General features: G+C 42.7%; 2 protein-coding genes across 5 annotated transcripts in view; one reads left to right on the top strand and one right to left on the bottom strand.

Annotated features, from left to right (window-relative positions):
* HSPH1 (heat shock protein family H (Hsp110) member 1) overlaps positions 1 to 2,978 on the top strand; it is a 28,845-nt gene extending 25,867 nt beyond the window's left edge. Inside the window, exons 17-18 of the mRNA XM_077341821.1 lie at positions 305 to 466; positions 2,115 to 2,978. Coding sequence (XP_077197936.1) covers positions 305 to 466; positions 2,115 to 2,309 — 357 coding nt within the window. The 3' untranslated portion in view covers positions 2,310 to 2,978. The remainder of the gene's footprint in view (positions 1 to 304; positions 467 to 2,114) is intronic.
* Positions 2,979 to 3,072: 94 nt separating this feature from the next.
* LOC143839597 (cilia- and flagella-associated protein 337-like) overlaps positions 3,073 to 24,395 on the bottom strand; it is a 40,200-nt gene continuing 18,877 nt past the window's right edge. The window contains exons 13-30 of one of the 4 annotated variants that reach the window (XM_077341818.1): positions 23,778 to 24,021; positions 22,238 to 22,343; positions 21,990 to 22,141; positions 21,553 to 21,655; positions 20,128 to 20,234; positions 19,235 to 19,314; positions 19,096 to 19,150; positions 18,659 to 18,704; positions 18,348 to 18,407; positions 16,056 to 16,218; positions 13,957 to 14,052; positions 12,770 to 12,828; positions 11,654 to 11,795; positions 9,641 to 9,680; positions 9,474 to 9,562; positions 7,474 to 7,640; positions 4,608 to 4,705; positions 3,073 to 4,126 (exon numbers count right to left, since the gene is read on the bottom strand). In XM_077341818.1, coding sequence (XP_077197933.1) covers positions 3,922 to 4,126; positions 4,608 to 4,705; positions 7,474 to 7,640; positions 9,474 to 9,562; positions 9,641 to 9,680; positions 11,654 to 11,795; positions 12,770 to 12,828; positions 13,957 to 14,052; positions 16,056 to 16,218; positions 18,348 to 18,407; positions 18,659 to 18,704; positions 19,096 to 19,150; positions 19,235 to 19,314; positions 20,128 to 20,234; positions 21,553 to 21,655; positions 21,990 to 22,141; positions 22,238 to 22,343; positions 23,778 to 24,021 — 2,012 coding nt within the window. In that variant the 3' untranslated portion in view covers positions 3,073 to 3,921. The other 3 variants (XR_013231775.1, XM_077341820.1, XM_077341819.1) reach the window with 3 other exon arrangements.

The following is a 24,395-nucleotide window of genomic DNA, read 5'->3' as shown; positions in this document are numbered from 1 at the left end:
GACACTCGGGTCAGGGTCTTTACCACACAGTCTGTAAAATGGGTTGGCTGAGAGGACGTGACTGTCTGAGTTATGATCACCCAGTGAACCTGAGGGCCAAGTGGAGGTGCTTCTGATCCTGGTCTGTCTCTCCACTTCCATCATGCCACATTTCATACAAAGCACAAAAACGTTCATCTTTTTGTCCTTACCTCTTCTGTGCAATGTACAAAGTGACTTTCCATCAGTGGACAAAAAAGTCACGTAGCTATGCATGTGATACCTAATGAAAACCATCACTGCATTCTATTCCTCCCACTTCCAGGAGGAGAAATACAACCACATTGATGAAACAGAAATCATCAAAGTAGAGAAGTCTGTCCGGGACACGATGGAATGGTTGAGCAACGTGATCAATGCCCAGGCTAAACAGAGTCTCGATCAGGATCCCGTGGTCCGCGTGAATGAAATCAAAGGAAAACTGAGGGTGAGTGTTAATGGAAGGACTTAGATGTGTTGTCTTTGAAGATGAAAGGGCAAGGCAGGTTTCTAGCCCTTATGACTGGGGAAAAGATTAAAACCTCTGAAGATGCTGGTGTCAGGGCTTTGTGCCACATCTTTGCTCTCTTGCCCTATGTCTGTATTTCCTAGACACTGTGTGTTTTGCCCTTTCATTCCCAGTATTCTTGTCAAAAGTGAAACATGCTTGGTGGGGAAGGATTAAAGCAGAGTAGGGAAAACTTAAGTTTTCCTTAATGTTGGGGTTATTGTTGTACTGTTATTGCTGTTGTCACATTTGTTTACCTCTGTATCTGTTTCCTGTTCCCTGTAAACCACCCTGAGCCTTCGGGGGAGGGTGGTATATAAATATAAATAAATAAATAAAATGTTCTATGTCATTTTGAAAAGGGATGTATTGCATTTAGGACAGTGAAGTATGGGACCAAATAAAAGTGGTGGGTTAATGATGAATGAAAGGGAGAAGAATTCCTTTGAGTAGAGCATTTTCAGAGATGGGGAGCTGTGAGGGAGCTATGCTGGCTGATTTTCAGGATGACAGACTTGAAAAAAAACTTCACTTGTGAAAAAGATGAAAGTTTATTCAAAGCAGCTCTCCCAGGACTTACAACTCCAAATCTGAGGAACACAGGTCATACACCGGTTCTTATGCCCCGAGGATTTCCTGCCTTTCCCAGGCCCATTAGGCCAGCCAGACACAACACTCCCTCAACCACAGGTGCCTAGCCAGGAGTCCAGCCAGACATAATAGCATTCATTGGAATGACCTTGGAGTACAGTGCCTAAGTCTACAAGCGATACAAACTGCTGCAGGGAAGTTCAAAGGCAAAGGGCAAAAGAATACATTTCAAAATGGTTCCACGATGGACAGCCATACATTGCAAATCATGACGGAAACCTTGGGGATTCTGACACTGATTAACTTGTGATATTTCCCCCTCCCTTTGTCCTCAGTGGGTTGAGTCCAAAGAAACCTGAGCAGAGCTCCACTAATGAAATGGTTCCTTCTCCCCTCCCTCCTTCTGCCAACCCCCTCCCCGGGTCAAGGGAACTGCAGGAACAGTGTGGGTTGCAGCTTATCAGGCGGCAACCTGAGTGGAAAATTCACTTGCTGCAAGTAAAAATGAGTTTGGCTTACAGAAGAGTGCTTTTCAGTTGGACACCCACTGGTTGTTAAGTACAAGCAAACATTTTATTTATTTAGCAAATGAAATGGGTATGCCCTGTAAAGCCTAAACTGGGCCCACATTTACCAAAATATACAGAAATTCCTGCCTGGGTTTGAATTGCCAAAACAGTTCCTCTGTTCCTAATCCTTGACAGTTTGTGTTCAAGGTAAATTGGAACAGGTAACTAGGAGTAGTTTAAGGAGAGAAACAAAGAAGAGGAAATGGCTTCATTTTCTAATGAAGCTGGCGTATCACTGTGTGCTTCTAGTGCCAGCTAAAGGTGCCCAATTCTGTGATTCCCCCAGTAGGGAAGTCTTGAGCATAGGTGAGGTATTATTGAGGAATCTGGCAGTCATTTTTTATTCTGTGACTTGAAGGCAGAATGCAACACAAGGATCAGTTTTCTGTTTAGAATCATAAATGTACTGTATTTCCCCCCAATTATAGGAGCTACACAATGTGTGTGAGCCCATTGTAACCCAACCAAAACCGAAAGTAGATTCTCCCAAACGGGAAGAGCCTCCAGATGTGCCCATGACTCCTAAAAGTGAAGACATAGAAGAAATCAAAAACATTGAGACAGCACAACAAAACGGCGAATGCCACACGAATGACAGTCCGGTGACCATGGACTTGGACTAAGCCGTTGCGTTTTCAGTGAGAAGTTTCTTCGTGGAAAGTTCATCAGGTGTATTATGTGATAAAAGGGAACTGTGTTGAGGGGGAACTATTTATTTTTGTTTTTGTTTAAAGCACTCAAAATCTGTTGCATTTTGTGGGGAATGAATGTATTAAAAGGTAGGTTACGATAATGATAATCCTAAAAGGAAAACTGCCTTGGTAACTTTCAGATTCCTGTGGAATTGTGAACACATACTAAATCTTCTGTGCGGGAATTTAAGCCTTTCATATCAACTGCAGATGTTATCGAAGAATTGTTACAAAGGTACTGCTCCTTTACAAGGGTTGCAGCTGGAGCTTTTTGTAGATGCCAAGGTAGTTTTCTTTCTTGTACTCTGTGTTGAGTGTGTCTTTTCCATTAACAAAAGGACCTGAAAAGCCTAAAAGAGAACCACATTCTTCCCCACCTCGATTTATGTTATCTGTATTGTGGTCTCGTCCAAAATGTTTGCAAGGAAAAGTTAGAAGGGATCTGTTAAGCAGCATGCTGAATTGCTTTGGTCTCCTGTTTTTCCACATATGAAAAGTGTTGAACAAAATGAAGGTCATACTCATTGTACTGTAAGTTCTTGTGATGCCTTTTATTGAACTTTAATAAAGTTCATTGAAATCATAGGATTTATAAAAACACTGAGTTTGCCTTTTTGTTACGTTTGCGTTCCAGTGTTAAATGCATTGGCAGTGCTGCAGCACCAGGCAAGGACTGCTTTCTCAGGCCCAAGGAAAAGAGTTTCAGGTGCAGAAAATGAATTGTTCCATCAGGAAGCTGATACTTTCACATAGGTATCTATGGGCCTGATTGCAAAAGAACTATCTAAACGTCATCAGATCTCATTTTGCTTTTGGGAAGAAACTCCCGAAACATTTAAATGTTTTTTGCAGGAATGCAGTTTAGAAAGGAGAGGAGGCAAACAATTCCCCTCCCCCCCGTTCTGTATTTTAGGTAGTCATGTGAATTTGCCTTGCATAGCTAGGCCAGCTCACTGGTTCTATTACACAAACTGATGTGATCTGTTTAATGAGCCTCTTACTGTGCACACTTAATGGCCCATATCCCATTCTAGGCTCATTCTCCTGCTGTTTTGTCTTTTTATAAAGAGCAGCTCTGCTTTTGAGTCATGTTGTTATGGATGGATGGTATGAGGTGTACAGAAGGAAATAACCAGAATAACTCCTCTTAGCTTTTTTCCAATTTCTAAATATATCCAAGAATGGACCATACTATGTCTCATCTCTTTACTGTAATTTAAATTTACTGTAATGTAAAACATTGCAAACCAGTGTGATGTAGAGATTAGACTGTTGACTAAGGTCAGGGAGACCCAGGTTCAAATCCCCCCTCTGCCATGGAAGCTAGCTGGGTGACTCTGGGCCAACCTAACCTACCTCACAAGGTTGTTATGAGGATAAAATGGAGGAGAGAAGAATTCAATCAATTTGGGTCTTGGGGTACAACTGAAGTAAATAAAACCTGAAAAACATCATGATAGAACTTCCAGGGATTAGCTTCCAAGAATTTTTTTTTTCCATTTCATTGGGAGGAGAGGAATAGGAGAAAGGATAACAAGAGCACTCATAACTCTGACAAAGAATGTGCTTTTGGCTCAGCTGCTACTTGATAATGGGCACTAAAAATGTCTGTCCCAAGAATCGACAAGTCAGGCTTCTTGCAGTCTCCTGGAAAACTGTCTATTTCATAATAGTTGATGGTGTGGTAAGTGTTTGGCTTCCCATGGCTGACCGGTCTCTTTAAAAGCCTGAGCTGTTCATGTTTCAACCTAGAAAAAGAGAAACAGACAGGTTGTAAAATGTAGAATGTTTAGCCTGGAGAGGAGACGACTGAGAGGGGATCTGATAACCATCTTCAAGTATTTAAAAGGGTGCCATATGGAGGATGGAGCAGCGTTGTTCTCTATTGCCCTGGAAGGATGGACCCGAACCAATGGGATGAAATTAATTCAACAGAAATTCTGTCTAAACATCAGGAAAAAGTTCCTGACAGAGCGGTTTCTCAGTGGAACAGGCTTCCTTGGGAGGTGGTCCATCTTTGGAAATTTTTAAACAGAGGTTGGATAGCCATCTGACGGAGAGGCTGATTCTGTGAAGGCTCAAGGGGGTGGCAGGTTACAGTGGATGAGCAATAGGGGTGTGACTGTCCTGCACAGTGCAGGGGGTTGGACTAGATGACCCATGAGGTCCCTTCCAACTCTATTATTCTATGATTTTATGATTCTTGGTCAGCCTAGGATTTTGACTTACCTCCTACTTGGTGCTTGTGTAGAAAATGGCCTTTTGATTTCTTCTTTCATATCTTCATTGATAACTTCGGGAAACTTGGGGTTACGGTTTTCTGTGTCCTGATGGAAGAAGGATGGCAGCTGCTGCACTATTCAGACACCTGCTGTTTGAACAGGCATAGCTGCCAATCTTACACCTTCCAGCAATGGGAGTTATGGGTGCTGCTGCACTGAAGCAGGTGGCCATCTGCATTCTGTACATTTTAATGACTACAGTGCAAAATTGTTATCTGGATCTCAAGTTTTCTTACCCTCCCTCCTGTATTCATGTAAACACTTGAGTATGTGAATGGAGATAGCTTGGGATTTTTATGTTGCTTGTTCATTCTACACGGTGTTCTTTTCAGCATAGCCGAGAATGCCTTGTGAATCCTGTAAATCTATTCTGCATGCGGGCCTAGGCTTGAGCGAATCGGCCACTTTGTCGGCCGATTGCTTCGGCATAGCGAGCGCTGTGCTGCGGGGTGGGGGGAGGCACGGACACCGGCAGACTCAGAGCTGGCGTGCCTGCGCCTTTGCGCCTCCCTCTGCCCCCCCCCAGCGCAGCACAGCGCAGCGCTCACTACACCAGAGCGATGGGGGGGAGGCGCAAATGCGCAGGAATGCCAGCTCTACACAGGATCTTTGCGCGGCAGCTCCGCACAGGTTTGCCTCCACACGCCAGCGCCTGGGCCTTCCTCTCCCCCCCCCCCCCCGCGGACTGGTCCCCAGCCCAGAAAAGGTTGGGGGCCACTGATCTAGGCTATAGATTATTACTGTACATTCTTGTATACATGCTGTTGCATTAGGTAACTAAAGGTTTAACACCTAATGACTTTGTTGGACCTAATAGCCTTATCCTACCTTAGTAGTTCTGATAAATTAAAATATACCATCATAAATGCGAGCTTAAATGGACTCCGGGGAATGGTAGAGGACATGAAGGCCTGGAGGATCATTGTCCATGGGGTCGTGATGGGTCGGACACAACTTCACAATTAACAACAACCATTATAAAGTTGAATACTACACTGGTAGGTCCTGTTTTATATAGGATAGGGTTTTTAAAAAAATTAAAAGCCAAAATCCTATGCTAATTACTTTCAACAAAGATGTTTTAAATTCTCATTTAAAACGTGAAGATTCTAAAACAGCATAAGTGGCTCTGATCTAGGAGTATGCAAAAAGAATGGTGTTTTGGGGGTTTCCATATATTGAACTTGGAAAATATTGGTATTTCCTGATATTCTCAAATCTCAATACAGCTATAGTATTCACATTTGGCAAATATTGAACTCCTATGGGGGCCATTATATTCAATGGTCCTCATAGAGTATAACGGAGAATCAACTGGGCTCTAAGGTGAGGCTGTTTTTTGAGGTAGAAGACACCAAATTTGCAGCATAGCTTCTTGGAACACCAAATTTGAAAAAGGTGCTCCATCCACCATTGATTTCAATGGAGGGGGGAAAGCATTTAGAGAGAACACAGTCTGCAAAAAAAAAAAGTTTACCTGGAAAGCATTTAAAGGGACTGCAATCCATTTAAATGCCCTTTAAATTTAACTATCCAGCTATCCTGAAAACTCTTGAATTTTCACAGGGGTGGATGTTTCAGAAAGCCAAAATGCAGCCCCAATCTCTATCTAGCTGAAAGAGTTGCCAGAAAATACCAGTAAGTAGTTTAGGGGCTTTTTTTTTGGGGGGGGGGTCTTGAATATACAACAAATGCACACTCTTAGTCTGATGTTTCCCATAAAATAAAAGCATACTCAGCATAAAGCAGAAGAAAAACATTATTCCGAGGAATTCCATACTGTGGTCCATAGTATGTATAGCCAGTGGTTTCCTTACATTGGGAAGGAACCACCAGCTCAGCACTAAAATAAAGTGATATTAACATGTGGCTTTAGGGCTAGGCTGAGTCCTAGCTTTGGGGTAAGAATCCCAGGCTTGTTACCTACGACAGTGGTCCCCAAACTTTTTATCACCGGGGACCGGTCAACCCTTGACAATTTTACTGAGGCCCGGGGGGGGGGTAGTCTTTTGCCGAGGGATGTCGCCACCGCCCCCTGGGCCCCTGCTCCACTCGCTTTCCCACTGATGCCCCTGACTTCCTGCCACCCGCTGGGGGGCGCTGCTAGCAGCAGCTGTGCAGTGCCACGCTGAGGCGGAGCCCCAGCCATGGCAGCCGCCGGAGATGAGCCGGCAGCAGATGGCAGGGCAGCCCCCGAGGCAGCAGCCAGGGAGGAGGATGAGGAGGAGCCGCAGCACGGTACCGGCTGATCTACAGACCCTGGACCGGGGGTTGGGGACCACTGACCTGAGACACTGACAGATGGTTAAGAAGGGTATTATAGAACCAAGTGGCTCTGTGCATATGATAGATGTCTAATACCTTTTTCTCTCTTACATTGTTTTCTAATTGTAGTTCTATTGCATTGTGTATTGGATGTCAAATGCGGTCTGATTACATTGTTTTATATGGTGTGTTGATGATCTGCCTTGATTCTTAGTGAGAAAGGCAGGCTACAAATAAATACATGATGCAAATAAGGCTTTTATTTTTAGATGTGTAGATCACAGATTGGGGGCGTGTGTTCTTAATAATGATAGGTTGCCTTTCAGACTTTCATCTGTTACTGAAAACAGTAGAAGCTCAGAAAGGAGAATCTTCTGCTCACAAAATTCAGCACTTTTAGTCACCATGGCTACATTTACCAGGAGGGCACTGAAACTGATAATTGTCACAACGAGGGCCTTTTGCTGCCCCTTAATATTCTTATTCTTCAAGCTTAAAAAAAAAAATAGCTTTGCAGCTGAGAGCCACCGCTAAGTTTTGTATACCACCTGAGTAGCCTCGTCTTTGTCTGTAATCTGCAAGCCAGAAGACTCTCCCCCCAGCACTGGATGATTGGGCATACTTTGTGGATCAATCAGAATCTCATAAGGAACCATTGGGTGCTTCCAGGAAGTAGGAGTAAAAATATCCCAAGGTTCTTCCTGGCCAAAAGTCCCTGCATGGAAAAAGAGGGGAGGGAGAAGTCTAAGTATCCCCACAGAAGAAACGGCACTTGTACAGACATTGTGGAGCGATTCAACACTTATGGCAGCCTTTTTCAAGCTTTTGACCATGGAGGAGTCCTGGAGGTGGTGTCAGCTGGCTATGCCTCACTCCGTTCACAGGGATACGCAACGAAAGCTGAGAGAATGCTGCAAGTTACTCTGAGCTCCTTGGAGAAAGAGGGTAAATAACTTTAATAAAGTGTCACAGGTATGGCACGACCTCTCGCACTACTTCACCTCTGAGCATCATTTTGTATATTTCACACACCTGGGATGGATTGTCCCACAAAGCTTTTACCTCATTGTATTTCTTAGCAATCAAGGTGCCACAAATCTTTGTTTTTGCCACTGACACAATTAATGTATCCAACCATGCTCCAGAGGTTTAGCTGCTTTTTCTTCACCGTGCTTTTTATCTGGCTAAGCAGAGAGAAACTTGTTAAGAATTTTCAAAACAATTTATTTTGCAGCCATTATGAAATGGATGTTATGATTTCAAAATGGAAATAAAATAAATAAATAATTAACCTTTTTAAGGCGGCGGGCAGGATTCAAAGCAGTCCCCAAGCCCCGCGAGCGGCGCAGCCTACCTCGAGCTGGCGGCAGCCATTTTCTTGCTCGGTAGGCAAGGGAGCCCCCGGCAGCCACGCTATGTGCGACTGCCGGGGGCTCCCTTGCAGCCGGCCTGACGCGTCGGAGGCGCTTTGCCTACAGACTTATATTCTGTATCTAAGGTCTGATATTCTGTACACAGGTCCTTTACCATTTTCCTCCTGAAGCATTCACTTCAAACACAGATGTTCTTCACTGCAATTACATAAGTCAGGGACTCCTCCCCACAGGCTCCCCAGCCTTTCCTTTAGCCTACCTTAATGGACTCTGTCACAAGCCATTCCTTGTCATCAGCAAAAGACCAACATCCAGGAGATCTAATAGGGATGTGGGACTCAGAGGGTCCAGATCATCAGGATGGCTGGATGTCCACGGAGGAGCTTGTTTAAAAAACTGGAAGGCCAGCCCTTGGTCACCCAGATAAAGGTAAAGGTAAAAGTATCCCCTGTGCAAGCACCGAGTCATGTCTGACCCTTGGGGTGATACCCTCTAGCGTTTTCTTGGCAGACTCAATACAGGGTGGTTTGCCATTCCCTTCCCCAGGCATTACCGTTTTACCCCCCAGCAAGCTGGGTACTTATTTTACCGACCTCAGAAGGATGGAAGGCCGAGTCGACCTTGAGCCAGCTGCTGGGATTGAACTCCCAGCCTCACGGTCAGAGCTTCAGACAGCATGTCAGCTGCCTTACCACCCTGCGCCACAAGAGCCTCATGGTCACCCAGATAAGGCCACCCAATTCATTTAAATTTGAATAGCCCTACCTGAGCGAGCAGAGGCATGACCTAACCATCAAGGATGACTTTGCCCCACTGAAGAGAAGAAACTTCAGGTAAGACCAATGTTTCCCTGGCATTGCCGAGAAATCAGGGAATGACTGACTCACAACTTTGTGGAGATTTGAAGCTGGGTCTCCAAGCTCCTAGTCCCAACATACTGTTGTGCACAGCAACTTTCCAGTTCTAGGCCTATTAGGCCTATTAGGCAAAAAAATAATCCCTTTAATTCCAAATAAAATACCTGATTGGTATACATTGTCAATTATATGAAAAATCCATTGGCTGGTACAGAAAGGAATATAATTTTGAATGTGTTTGGTATTGCTGCTGGCTATCCCATCTGCTAATGCTGATTGCACTTAGAATGGATTACATTTTGGAAATGTGGCATTTACCAATGTATTCACCAGATAGACTCCACAATCGAACAGTACGATCAACAGAAGAAGACAACAGGATGCTATCTTCATCTATAACTTCTAACCTGTTGAGCCAGAAACGTGATATTCAGTTAAGTGTATAAGCGCGTCATTATTTTCTTAGAAGTCCAGTCAATACTTACGAAAGAATCCGATTTATATGAGCTCTCCAGTGATTCACATCTGTACCAAATAAAAGGAATAGACCTAAGTAATGCATAGAATGCACAATGCTAAATGCATTGATGTCAAATTGGTCTAAGGACAGAATTACTGATAGCAACTGGTTCAGTTTTCTTTTACTTGTCTCTGCTTTTGTTCCTCTAATTATACACATCATAGCTGAGTCCAAATTCAGTACCAATTTTCACCATACCCAATCATATTTCAAACAGACTGTAGAAGAAGAAGAAGAGTTGGTTCTTATATGCCGCTTTTCCCTACCTGAAGGAGGCTCAAAGCAGCTTACAGTCGCCTTCCCATTCCTCTCCCCACAACAGACACCCTGTGAAGTGGGTGAGGCTGAGAGAGCCCTGATATCACTGCTCGGTCAGAACAGTTTTATCAGTGCCGTGGCGAGCCCAAGGTCACCCAGCTGGTTGCATGTGGGGGAGTGCGGAATCAAACCCGGCTCACCAGATTAGAAGTCGCACTCCTAACCACTACACCAAACTGGCTCTCATTGGGTGGAAATGTAACCCTTAACCTTGATCTCCCAAGGGGTAACATATCTGCATAAAAAAGGGAACAAGTGCCAATCCATAGCAGATTCTCTACAGCCTCTGAATTTCTGTATGTACTCTAAATTATTAAATCCATGATTTTAAAAGCAAAGATTTGAGCAGAGAAAGAAAAGGATATGCAAGACAAAAATACATGCTTGCTAAAGAAGCAACTAGGTTGTTCCTCGTTGGTGTTAAGAAGGTTAGCATCTGAAGCTAGCCTGACCACACAAGCAATTGCTTGCAGAGTAATATTTTGGAGAGCTTCAGTAAAGCAGCTTAACCGCTTGCAATGTCTCGGAGGATGCTGAGGCGCAATTTCAGTGCCTGAACAATTTCTGTGATCCCAGGAGATTCTGAAACGCACTTATTGGATTACGTAGTGCAGCTCAGGCGGGCAGTGAAAGGTCTTACACTAAACCTGAAGAGATCTTGCATACATTTGCCCAGTAGTGTTTCTAGCAAAGTCTTCCTGCTTACTTGAATGGGTATTTATGAGGAAGGACGGGCCCTGGAATTTGTGCACATGAAGCTGTCTTATACTGAATCCAACCACTGTTCCATCACCTTCTGTATTGTCTTTTCAGATTGGCAATGGCTCTCGGGGGTCTCAGGTAGAAGTTTTCAAATCACCTACTGACAAATTCTTTAACTGGAGGTGCCAGGTATTGCGCCTGGGACCTACTGCATGCCAAGCAGAAGCTCTGCTGTTGAGCCACTACCTTTCCCCAGATTTGCCCTGGGTAACTACATTAGCTTTGCTAATGGCAAGGAGAAGAAGAGTTGTTTTTTTATATATCACTTTTTACTGCCTGAAGGAACCTATAAGCAGTTTACAATCACTTTCCCTTCCTCTCCCCATAACATACAGCCTGTGAGGGAAATAGGGCTGAGATAGATTCAAGAGAACTGCTCTGAGAGAACAGCTCTAACACGACTATGGCTAGCTTAAGGTCACTCAGCTGGCTGCATGGGGAGGAATGGGGAATCCAACCTGGCTCTCAGATTAGAAGCCGCTGTTTTTAACCACTACACCAAGCCTATTATAGGAAAAGAGTGAAGGGACCAAAACCTGGCTTTCTAAACTGGTTAGTTTGGTGTAGTGGTTAGGAGTGCAGATTTCTAATCTGGCATGCTGGGTTCGATTCTGCACTCCCCCACATGCAGCCAGCTGGGTGACCTTGGGCTCGCCACAGCACTGATAAAACTGTTCTGACCGAGCAGTGATATCAGGGCTCTCTCAGCCTCACCCACCTCACAGGGTGTCTGTTGTGGGGAGAGGAAAGGGAAGGCGACTGTAAGCCACTTTGAGCCTCCTTCAGGTAGAGAAAAGTGGCATATAAAAACCAACTCTTCTTCTTCTTATATTTTGCTTCCATTCTGAATTCATTTGCTAGAACTTTAAAGCTAGAACGTATTTACCCACACACATACATTTAGGTGCTTCTTGTTCTGGATCTTGAAGGGCATATTCTTTGATGTTATGGACATACACGTACCCGTCTTCGTCTGCTGCATAGAGATATGAGTCATCAACCGTAACAGCAATGCTGCTGATCAAGGATTTCTCTCTAGACTGGAACACACATTAATGCATTTCAGGTGGGCTGTGGCTCGCAAAACCTTATGGAACATTATGAGTTATTAGTCACTAAGATGCCACAAAAGTATTGTTGTTAGGTCTGGAAAAGACAAGCATGACTACTCCTCTGGAATTAGTTCAATTGGAACAAGAAACATTCAAAGTTAACAATTTCCACCAGGGATGACTGACTGATGGAGTCCAGAGGTCCCTCACGAATACACTCTAATTCAATTGATGTCATCTTGCTGTGAGATACAGAATACATTCGCTTGAGTGATATGTGTCTATTGTTGCAGAGTTGAAAACATGACAACAGATTGGTGGTGGCCCTTTGGCTTTCCAGAATGGTGATGATCTAAAATAAATATGGACTCAAAGAGTCAGATTCCATCATCTGCACTACAGGTAGAAGAGGAATTTAGATGATTACCACCTCTTTAGAATTTAGATGATTACCACCTTGAACATCCCTTTAATGCTGTTATTGGGAGTCCCCAGTCTCCAGAGGCAGAATTTTGGGGAGGAAAAGGGAGTGGGGAAGCAGAAAAGTCACAAGTCTGTAGACAGAAATTCAAGCCTTTGCTTCTGCCCTTTCTTAAAAGAGATTTGAGGCCACCAGGGAGATATAAAAAGGTATTTTGTAAGTTGCACTGGACATTATGTGGCTGTCCCAACATAGCACGATGTCTGTAACAATTCCATCAGTACCTACATGTGAACATCTTGTCAATTCCCATAGAACTTATACATTACATACATGATATTCATACCCAGTGTAGGGCTGCAGCAATTGATTGCAATCAGTGAGGGATAAATTGTGTGATGTTGTACTCTGAATTCACAAGAGGATATAAACATTTGTTGCAGTTGAACCCAGACTGACTGCACTGCCCCTAACAGTCATTTCTGAGAACTACGTGGGTCCAGTTTTGTACCCTTAAAGTGACTTTATCTGCCAGACTTACAGGCGTGAAACTTGCTACAAGTGGATCTTCAGAAAACAAAGTCCAAAAGTGTACATAGCCTGGGGGAAGAAAAAGATACAATGATGTGGTCAGAAATATCTCAAAGTATACTTTCATATAATTTTTTTCATACAAAACAAAAATATACTTTCATATAAATTACTTTTTAATTACTTCATATCTTCCCCACCATTCTCTTCAATGGTGAATGGTTTTCCTCTACTCCATCACAAGAAGAAGAAGAGTTGATTCTTATATGCTGCTTTTCTTTACCCGAAGGAGTCTCAAAGCAGCTTACAATTGCCGTCCCTTTCCTCTCCCCACAAGAGACACCCTGTGAGGTGGGTGAGGCTGAGAAAGTCCTGATATCACTGCCCGGTCAGAACAGCTTTATCAGTGCTGTGGCGAGCCCAAGGTCACCCAGCTGGCTGTATGTGGAGGAGTGCAGAATCAAACCCGGCTCACCAGATTAGAAGTCTGCACTCCTAACCACTACACCAAACTGGCTCTCAAGGTAGATTAGATTGAGAGAGCATAACTAGCCCAAGGAAGGTCACCCATCAAGTTTCCATGGCAGAATGGGAATTCAAACCTTGGTCTCCAAGATCTTAGTCAGACATTATAACCACTATATCACACTGTCTGTCTTTATCTTGTACGTGGGAAGCAGCTCCAGTCACATTATCTTTTACAGATCACTAGGACAGAATTCCCAGCAGTTGTATCCCTCACAAAAAGATTACTCCCACCAAATAATTCAGTAGGAAGTACCTGTTCAAGCCTAGCATTAAAGCACAGAACAAAAGCGCACTGAAACAAGACCCACTTCTGTTTTTATGTGATAGAATGAACAAAGCCTTCAGTACAATGAGAGGAAGTACGTAGAAATGCTGCAAAGGTAAATCCTTATGAGAATATATGTTCACTCTTCTGGTTGGAGGGTCAGATCATCCATGAAGTCACTCTCTCATCCTGCTGCTTCCTCAGCTTCTCTCCCTTTGCCTCATGTGAAATGTTATTTTAAGCCATTTGATCCATTGTATTATATAAAGGAATAGATGGGATTTCAGCTTGCTCATTTCCAAACATATCTCTCTATCATTCAGGAGAATAATAATAGCATTTTTAAAAAATATATACAGTTCAGTAGAAGTATGGCAACACAAACTTTGTCACATTACTCTTACCTTGGGGCCCATTGGAAATAAGAGAGGACGTTGCAGATTCATATTTCGCAACCCGGGTCTTTAGAAAAAGTACTTGAGTAACGCTGGCATCTTCAGCTTGAGAGGATAAAAGGAGAATTGTCACTCCATTAAAGAGAGCTTCAGGTAAACCTTCAAATTCTGCCACTGCCCTACACTAAAAGCCAATCATTAAACTTGCGATCAAGGAATAATGTCAGATTTTCCCATTTTAAAATAATGGCTTCGATTCCCCACATTCCTTTCACTCACACCAGCATTCCTCTGGCACAAGGCATTTTCTGCTCGTGCAAAATATTGATGCCGAGTCCAGCGCTGGAGAAACTCTCCCCTGTGGAGGATCACACTTGTGCAAATGGAAGGAAGAGCCAAGATCCAAGACTTAGTTTCTTCCACCTTCCATGGATTTCAGAAGCTGAATCCCCAACTCTTTTTTTCTATGAGTAGTTAAAATGTGTGCAAATTTTGTACCTCTTTTAAGGAGTATTAAATGTGTATATGCTTTGCACAAAGGCATTCATTCATATTGCATTTGTAATAATTTATTAACATGGTTTTACTCTGTTTCCCTGACCCCAAAAGGGCCCAGGGCAGTTAAATAGTAAAGAAAATGTATCTAAAAATATTAGTGCAAGACTGAAGAATTAGGAAAAAATGCATTCAACACATTTAGGCCTCAGCTAGACAAAGTCTTGCAAGCGTGTCTGAAGACTGGAAAGAAAGGAGCTGGAAGGAAGGACCTGCAACTGAGAAAAGGGATGGATAGTATACAAATGCCAAGTACACACTGATCTTTAAAAAATGGGGGAAAACAAGGCTGTGTGAAATAGGATTCACGCCAGGTCTAATACCACCCTATAGCCCATCCTTTCTCAACTCATTTTAACTTTGAGAACCCCTTAAACATTCTTCAAGCTTTGAGAAACCCCAAAAGTGGCATGATTGTGTGGAATATGGTTGGGAAGTATAGCTGTGTACACACCCACCCAGGGGCCTTCCCCTTCTCACCACCTCAGGCTCATCACTGGCCATTTTGGGAGGGGGTGGGTCAACGTGATCATATACGGTCATATCACCCAATAAATGTTTAACAAATTTAAAACTATATTAAAAATTAATTAATTCCCACCCATTCAGGAAACCCTTTCATGGCCATCAAGAAACCCCAGGGTTTCATGAAACCCTGGTTGAGAAAGCTTGCTATCGGCCTTTTCAGATGTTTATTTTTGACCTTCCAACCTTGTGTAACAGAAGGCATACTACACACAATCCTGCCAGTAGGCAAAGTTGCCATTTTGTACAACTAGAGCAATATGCATATTTCCCATGTATATGCAGCTTTGGTGTGTGCATTCCATCAGGATTCCTGGGTTCCATTTGTGTAAACACCAAAGCCATACGCGAATGGAAAATATGTGTGTTGCCCATCCATATAAAATTGCAACTATGTGTACAGGAAGAGTCACATCAATTCAAAATCAAATGTCTGAAAAGGACTTTTTGTCCCTATTTAAAGAGAAATTACCGACTGTTACCAGAAAACTACTCCACCCTCCCAAAATTCAGGACTAACTGACATCCATCTATTTACTGTTTGAAAAAATGTGTATTAGTAGGGGTGGACTGTAAGGCACAGTTTATTTTTACAAGGAGCAGCCAAAATTTGCTCATGCAAATAGTTGATGTAACTATTGATACATGATTATTATCAGCAAGGGCTGCATTTGCCAAGGCAGGAACTCGGGACGCCTGTATTTCAAAGTTCAAGCCTTATGTTCAGTAAATGGTCAACTCCTGCAGTGCCCACACATCCGTAAATTGGAAGATCCATTACGCATAGGAAGTAATAAAGAAAAACAACCAATTATGTTGGGCTGGCTGTATCTTTCATGGTAGCAACTGGTATGTCTCAACCAAACCAGACCTCTCAAGACCACAAAACAACTTGGAACAGACTTTAAATTTCAGTTTTGCAAAAGTTTTCCAGTTTTCCTTTTAATCCCATGTGCAATGATTTGTACAGACATTATTAATCCTGGGGGGAAATGCAAGATTGTTGTCTGAATCCTTGTAAGGCTTACTTTGGGCACAAACAGAGAAAGTGAGAATAGCGGTGTGGAATTTACGGCATATGTGGCCTGAGATCATATTCCAGACAATAATTTCACCATCATAACTTGACGTGGCAAGAAGAGTTGGTGGACATTGAGCAATGCAGAGAATATCTTCCTTATGTCCACGGCTCTGAGGGGAGAAAAGAAAGAGGTAAGAAAAAGGCGTTTGTTTCCATATTTGTTTTGTTGAAGGTTGTTCCTTTTGCACAGGCATTTCAAACCCTGCATATCAACATACCTCAAGATTGCAATGGCCACAGGCTGAGGTCTAAATGGTCAGTATTGTCCAACAATTCCCCTCCTTTCTCTAGTTCCTAGTCCTGGTACATCACCTCATTTGGATCCAAAACACCACCAGCAGTATGAATCCAGTATAGCAATAAGTGTTCCCTGCCTCAAACCTCCTTCTGTGACTCAATGAGGCCCCTTCCCCTATTCTGCTCTGGGGGAGTCAAGGGACCCTCAAGAAGAGCATGGGAGGACAAAGCAGTGGCCTGTATTGTTTCCATTTTGTGCCTTTGGGGAACATCTTGTTAATTTTGTCAGCATGACTTGCTAGAACTGTTATTCTTCAAGGTTCATTTCCACCTTCAGGATTTTCTAGAATGTAGAAAATGTGTGGGAGTGTAGATCATTTTCTGTCAAGTGCTCATGCATTTAATGACACACATGTTGTAAAGTATCATGCAGTGCACAGCTGTAATAATAGGAGGCACAGAAAGTGATCATTGAAACTAGAATGTTACTCCATCATGTCACTCTTCTCATGTGTGAAATTGGAGGGCTGTGTCTTCCCCACTCTTCATGTGGTTGCATGTAGGTGGTGGCTTCTGATGGACCAGCTTCTAAGACTGTATGAACTTCTAAGCTCCACTGATTCTATGGTTCAGGAATTCTATAAAGTTTGGGGGATCATACGTAGTAAGAGAAGACAGTTCACTAGAGAAGATCATCTTTAATATTATGGAACATTAGGAGGAAACTTTGGACTGAACTGGCACCATAAACCGAAACTATCCTTGCTAAGAAATTAATTTCAGCACTTTCTAGCAAGGAAAACTGTGAAGGCCACTACTTTACACTTGAGTGCTGTTCTTTGATGAGTAAATGGAGAGGAGAAGAGGACAATATTTTATCAGGACACTGAGAACCATAACTACATTGTGAGGTTTTGGACTTGTTTCTCAAACAAGCAGATTGCTGTTTCACATTGCAAGCTGCCCTGAAATGCAAATGAGGAGAGTCAAAAGCAGTTTGTGTTGGAGCGAAACAAACAACAGGCCTACTAGGTCCCTGAAAGCATTTTGGCCTGCCTAAAGTAGCTGGATGGTAACTTAGGCATTGTTGGTATTTAAGATAAATTATTTGCCAGGACATTCCTAGCACAGCAAATAACAACCAAACCTAAGTAGCAATCCAGAGACCTAATTTAGGCAGTGGTGCTATCTTAAAGCATTAACTATATAATTCTCCTTCAAGATGTTGTTGATTATTGTGATGTTCTATTAAGTTTTTAAGCTTATTTGAAGGTCTTAGCTATATATCAGGGTACAGATCTTACAAAATAAACAAACTAACAAACCATTATGAAATGGATAAATTCACCACCATTGTTTTTGGTTTGTTAATGTAACTGATACTGGGAAAGTTTTGCCTTTTCAAACTAAATATATGATTTCCTTCTCCTAACTTTCTTCAACAGATAAAACCTCAGTTTTCCAAGAATAAAATCCACCCTTTTGATCTCAGACCATACAAATTATCCTGTGCACCTGGTAAAAAGGTAAAGGTATCCCCTGTGCAAGCACCGAGTCATGTCTGACCCTTGGGGTGACTCCTCTAGCGTTTTCATGGCAGACTCAATACGGGGTGGTTTGCCAGTGCCTTCCCCAGTCACTACCATTTTACTCCCCAGCAGCAAGCTGGGTACTCATTTTACTGACCTTGGAAGGATGGAAGGCTGAGTTAACCTTGAGCCGGCTGCTGGAATTGAACTCCCAGCCTCATGGGCAGAGCTTTCAGACTGCATGTCTGCTGCCTTACCACTCTGCACCACAAGAGGCTCTGGTAGAACCAGGTGCACCTGATAGAAGGGTTCATTTCCCAAGATAACTGGATTACTTAAACCAGATTCCAAAGCAGCATATAATCACTACATTTCAAACCCTATATATACAACACTTGTGTCCAGCATCAATTCCCAAGTGTAAAGTATGCAAAACAAGCATTTAGTGGCAGCTGGTGGGCATGGAGTCTTACTATATCATCCAGCCAATAGGCTTGAGGTTTCTGAAGGTGATGGAAGTTGTCCACGGAATCCTGAAATAAGCATCCAAACAGAAGGTCATGTTGCCACTCAAAAGAATCCACAAGACCAATTAAAAGTTGACCACCTTTTCTCTCTCTCTCTCTCTCTCTCTCTCTCTCTCTCTCTCTCTCTCTCTCTCTCTCTCTCTCTCTCATATTAAGGGCCACATTAAGTTTGATGGGACTTAGAGATGGAACTCTTACATGCTTAATGTACTAGACATTCAATGTATAGGTATTATATTAAGATGTGTTTTACTTACATAAAACATGTTTATTTTTCTGTCCCATCCAACACCTATGACATATCTGAAAGAACAATCAACAGATAAATGATATTTACCTGGATTAGATGGTTTTCTAGAAGACACAAAGCAGCAACTCACATTGGCAAAGTGAAATCCAATGTATGAATGGACCTGTATGAATGGACAGCTGTTACTGAAGCTGTCTAAGTTTCAGTAGCTTTGGGGGGAGCAGAATCGTGTCCACTTGTACCTTTGGGATTTTCAAAGGGCTATGTTGTTAGTTGGTGCTGACTTTCTCTGGACCATGAGCACACGTGCACGTTTGTGTGTGTGTGTTAGGTCCCTTTTGACTTCACCCATAGAGATCATACAACATTTGGCTCTAAGAGATGTTTGGCCCTAAGATAGCACTTCCTGTGGCAGCAGATCTGATTACCCAGCACATTGCTTACTTGTTTCGATTCACTTCCACATAGGTGCAGTCACAGATTTCTTCATGTCTGTCTTCTGCAGAGAAGAGACACAGAACAGTACTAAATTGTGTGTAGTGGATAGATCTGTTTATTTTCTATCGGTCAACATGATGCTTACCCCTTTTCAAAGTGTGCAAACAATGTCCATTATTGTAATTCCATATTTTCAAACAGCCATCCCTTCCTCCTGTTATAAGTCTAAAACATTATGAAAAGTATTGTTTTAAGAGAATATTGAAATCCATAGAAACTTTGAATGTGCATATCTTGAACCCTTGAACACTATGGATCCAAACAAGCTTTTCTACCCTTCTCAGAATACCATCTCAAGGGGAAACGAGATGGTCATCAATGAGAAGCAATGCCTTTCTAGCTGTTGCCCCAGTATTATAGGATCACTTTCCTTGGGAAGGCCTAGTTTTGTTTTTCACTTGCATTTGGAAAGGAGAAAGTGAAAGATGTAGATAAAACCTTTATAGTTGTTTATTGATGATCTTTGACCTGTGGGAAGGGCTTGGTGATGCAAGGTGTCCAAGAACCAGCCCCCCTCCCTGGCACCAAATGTCCATCTACCCCCACAAAGAGGCAACAGCAGAGTGACCAGCCACCTTGGGGCATGAGTCCCAACCATCAGGAATGTGGGATGGGGGACTGGTGGACAACAGAGGGCAGCACACACTGATACTCCTGCCAAGGGTTCACTCCAGGCAGCTGTTGGGCATCACTCTGTTCAACATGAGCAGTCTTGGGTCCATAACTGGGGCAGGTGTTTCTGGGTGCAGGCTGGTCAGGGAATGTGGCTCCCACCACCCACAGGGGCTTGACAGGGCCCAGGACACCCCCTTCAAATATGTTACCCATGGCATAAGCCCCAGTTGCCATACCCTAATTATGCTGTTTATCATTTGTTAACTTTACTTAGGATCCTATGGTTCTTTTATGCTTGCCTTTCATTAGTCTAAACCAAGTTGGGAGGTTTTTGACTTTATGAAAATATATAGAGAAAAATACCTTCTTCCACTAGAGTCAAAAGTAAGGCAGGTTATTGCAGAGCCACCATGAGCATCACCAAATTCAAACAATTGCTTTCCATTTTCAAAATCCCACACTTTGACCTCCTTAGAAGAACAAAACAGAAAAGCATTTGAGTAAACATCATAGCTGGGATCGAAAGGGCCACATTTGGAAGAGACCTACTGGCTTACATAGTTCTGTATGTAGATGAACAGAAACTCAATCTCAAGTGAGACAATGTAATAATAGCTGCATGAATGTACTGCACAAAGAGGAAGTTGTATTTTGTAAAACATAATTTCTGATAAAAGATTTCCTTTCCCTCTGCAAATCGTATCTCAGGCTACACTTTTGCTGTCAACATTCGGATCCCACAAACCTGCCTGTAAGTGCCATATTACTTTTTATTAAATGTATTCCTAACTTTCTTCCAGAGGTCTTAAGGTGGTATATATTAGGGGCCTTCATAAGCATGCCCCAATCTAACAAAGGAGCCCAGTGGCATCTTTAAGACCAACAAAGTTTTATTCAAGGTATGAGCTTTCGTGCGTACTCATGCTTCCTCAGGCATTGTATCTAAGGAAGTGTGTGTGCACATGAAAGCTCATACCTTGAATAAAACTTTGTTGGTCTTAAAGTTGCCACTGGACTCTAAATCTGTTCTGCTGCTTCAGACCAGCACAGCTACCCACTTGAATCATTCTGTGATCTAGGCACTGATCAGACCTAATTTCAGGGGCGATCTGTATCTAGGCAGGGGTAGTCAAACTGTGGCCCTCCAGATGTCCATGGACTACGATTCCCAGGAGCCCCTGCCAGCGAATGCTGGCAGGGGCTCCTGGGAATTGTAGTCCATGGACATCTGGAGGGTCGCAGTTTCGGGCTAATGTTCTTGAGTTTCCTGTTTAGCCTCTCTGTCATATTTTGACAGGGGGCTATATTACTTAGCACTCCTGGCTGTTGAAGAACATTATTTAACAAAACTGGTGCTGCACTTTTTAAAAAGTAAAATTTTCAAAGGAGTAGTCATAATAGTTTGCTCCAGCGAAAATAATCAGAAGTCTTGTGACGCCTCAAACATTACTACATTCTGCAGACTAGAGTTCTGTGGGCTGGAATTCATTTCAGGAAATGTGTCCGCATCTAATAAAACTGGTTTGCGCTGGAACAAAAGCACGTTAGACTTTAAGGGGACTTGCTGCTATGTACTTTGACTGGCAGTGGCTTTCTAGGGTCTCAGCTGCCAGGCTCAGCTATTGAGGTCCTTTAACTGGAGATGCCAAGGATTGAGCCTAGGACTTTCTCCATGGAGAGCACCGGCCATACCATTGTGCCACACCCCAGCTGTCATTGCAAGTGCACAGATCATTCCAAATTGAGACATGCAACATGAGAACTTGTTTATGGTACTGATTCACTTACAGAGCTCTCGGAGCAGCTCACTACATGCCTGAACACCTTGTTGTATTTACAGCACAAAACTGGTTCCTTGTGGGATTTCACCATGTTGGGATCTGGGGTTGAGCTGCCATTTAGAGAATCAAAACAAGAGAAGCGGGAAACACACTGTTAGTTACTCAGCTATCAGTGTAGTGATAGGGTCAAACTAGACATGATAAAGATTAGGGTTTACCACCTTTTTTCTTTAACAAGTTATAACAGAAGGGATCTTGAATTTGAAAAGTAATTTAAACTATTTTGCAGAAGAAAGAGTCATACCTACCAATGTTTCTGGTACTTAGTCACAATATTTTGACACACATATGTCTGAAAATTTTCACTTTACCTTCTGCATTCTCTCTAGGTTTTCCAAAAAAATGTAGATCTTAAATGTACAAATCCTTCAGTTGTGGTTTTACCTTAATCTTAGATGGAGAACAGCCAATGTATCTGTGGCAACACAAAGTGATCTAGTACTTGAGATGTAGTGGCAAGCACTGACTTCTCCTTTAATTCCATTGTTTTTGGAACTGGCTGTGAACAGGCAACTCTGATCTTCGATATCCCATATCTGCAAAGGGAAAAAATTGAACCATACTAAAGAGCATTGAGGTATGTGTGAAGCCTATGGTAAGCATAACCCAAAACACACAAAATGTATTCTGACCTTAACCATGTTGTCAGTTGACATGGAAAATATTTTATTGTCTTCCTCAGATATGTAGACGTAGAAGACCGGGGACATGTGGCCTCTAAGCATGCCGGTTGGCCTTCTGCAATATGATGAGAATATTATTTCATATTATTAAACTAGAATTGTAAGCTGCTTTTGAACTTCTCAAAGCAGAATATAAAAACAGTAAATAAAAATATATAAATTAAACAAGGAAGCGATAAAGAAATATAGCAGCAGCAACAAAGGTCAGGACCCAGTTTAATTTTTTCCCCCAATTTTGAAAAAAATCTGTAAAGTTAGAGCAAGGTAGATTTCATAAGGCAGGGTATGTTCTTGGGCTATCAGTTTAGAAATTCGTATAGGGGAGGTTTTAGTGACTGGGAAAAGTTCTGGGACCCCAGAAACACTGCCACCCCACCACTTGAACCCACCCCCTGGGCCCTGCCAAGACCAAGCTAAGGGGTGGCCCTCACTTAATGTAGGGTGAGTGGAAGCTACTGTTACTGCTACAAGCTTGCTGCCCAGGCCCTAGATCAGGCAGGTATCAGCAATGGCAGGAGCCTGCTCTTCTTCTCTCCCCTCCTTTGGGGAGGCAGGACCATGAATGGTCTATGGCAAAGATTTATACAATCATGCATGGGGTAGAGAAAGTTGACAAAAATAACTTTTTCTACCACTCCCAAAATACTAGAACTTGAGGGCATCCAAAGAAGCTGATGGTGGTAGGTTCAAGATAGACAAAAGGAAATACTTATTTACACTGAAAGTGATTAAAATGTGGAATGTCATAGATCATCCAGCTTCTACGTTTCAACCATGTCCCCATGTATTCTTCCTATGTTCTCAAGAAGGCCGTTACTAGGGTTGGGCCTGGAGGTCTCCTGAAATTACAATAGATCTCCAGACAATGGAGATAGTTCCTGCTTTGCAAGGTGGACACTGTCAACTGATGAGGGATTGGAGGGGGGAGGCCCACCAACATACAGTGACATGCCCATGTCACTGCCCACATAACCCCAAAATGACATCATCATGTCAGGGTGACACACTGGTATTTGGGCTAAAACTCTATGGTAATTTGGCTTCTATCATAGAGATTTTGTCCAAATACCAGAGTATCACCCCAACATCTACAATGTCCTTTTTGTGATACGGTGACCAGCCTACAAAAGGACCCTATAGCTGCAACTGAGCTACTGCTGCTCCTAGACCTACTCCTCTGCCCCCCCCCTTCTCTTCCTCCATTTTCAAAGGAAGATAAGGTCATATATTTCTTTGTATCATTCATTACCACCAGTAAAATCTCAGGTCCAAATCTGTAATTATACTCTAGGATTTTTTTCCCTCCATGGATTTCACTTTCATTTATAGATCCATCTATTAAACATTGTAAAAGAAAATCAGACACATCTACCTGTCCTAAATAAATATATTACCTTACACATTTTTAAATCGAGTGAAATGGGCACAAAGCCTCCTGGTCATAACACAGCCTGCAAAAAATTGCTGCAGTAATGCAGTTGTGTCCTACCCAGGCATATAAGGATTCCACATTCGAATGATTCGATCCATCCCGCCTGTTACTATGAGGTTGCTCTTTTTACTGAGAGCAAATGTCTTCACCCCTTTGTGAACTCGAAAAACGATCTGATCCCCCTCGGCTCGACTAGAGGGAGCTCCTAAGTTTGCCTGCCATTTCTTTGCCTTCCAGTCCTTCCCATGTTCTTTTATTTCTTTCATCTGTTGTTCGATGTTGGTAGCCCCAACAACGCAGCCTGCAGAAGGACACAAATTCGGAATACTCTGTTCAGCCTCAAGTTCACTGCAGCCCTATCAGACAAAATAAACACCAGGATGTTTCAGGACTGAGTGCTGGCAAAAACTTTTAATTAAATACAAAAACAGGAAACTCGTGCAGTAACTGACACTGTTTCCTTCTAGAACAGGTAACGGCCTCAGATTCCAAATAATTTGTTCTGTCAGCAGATGCAACATCCTAAGGCAGATAAACGTATATTGTCTCTTGGCCCTGATCGAAAGCAATGAGGTTGTTTCCTCAACCGCCTGAAGAATGCTATGTGGAGATTTCCTGTGGCTGAACTGAAATGAAGATACAGCTGATGCATGGAAAGTTATAGTAACTCCCTTC

This window comes from Paroedura picta, chromosome 6 (genome assembly GCF_049243985.1).
Source record: "Paroedura picta isolate Pp20150507F chromosome 6, Ppicta_v3.0, whole genome shotgun sequence".
NCBI classification, from domain to species: Eukaryota; Metazoa; Chordata; class Lepidosauria; order Squamata; family Gekkonidae; genus Paroedura; species Paroedura picta.
The sequence above is the reverse complement of the archived record's forward strand: the minus strand, read 5'-3'. Positions and strand labels throughout refer to the sequence as shown.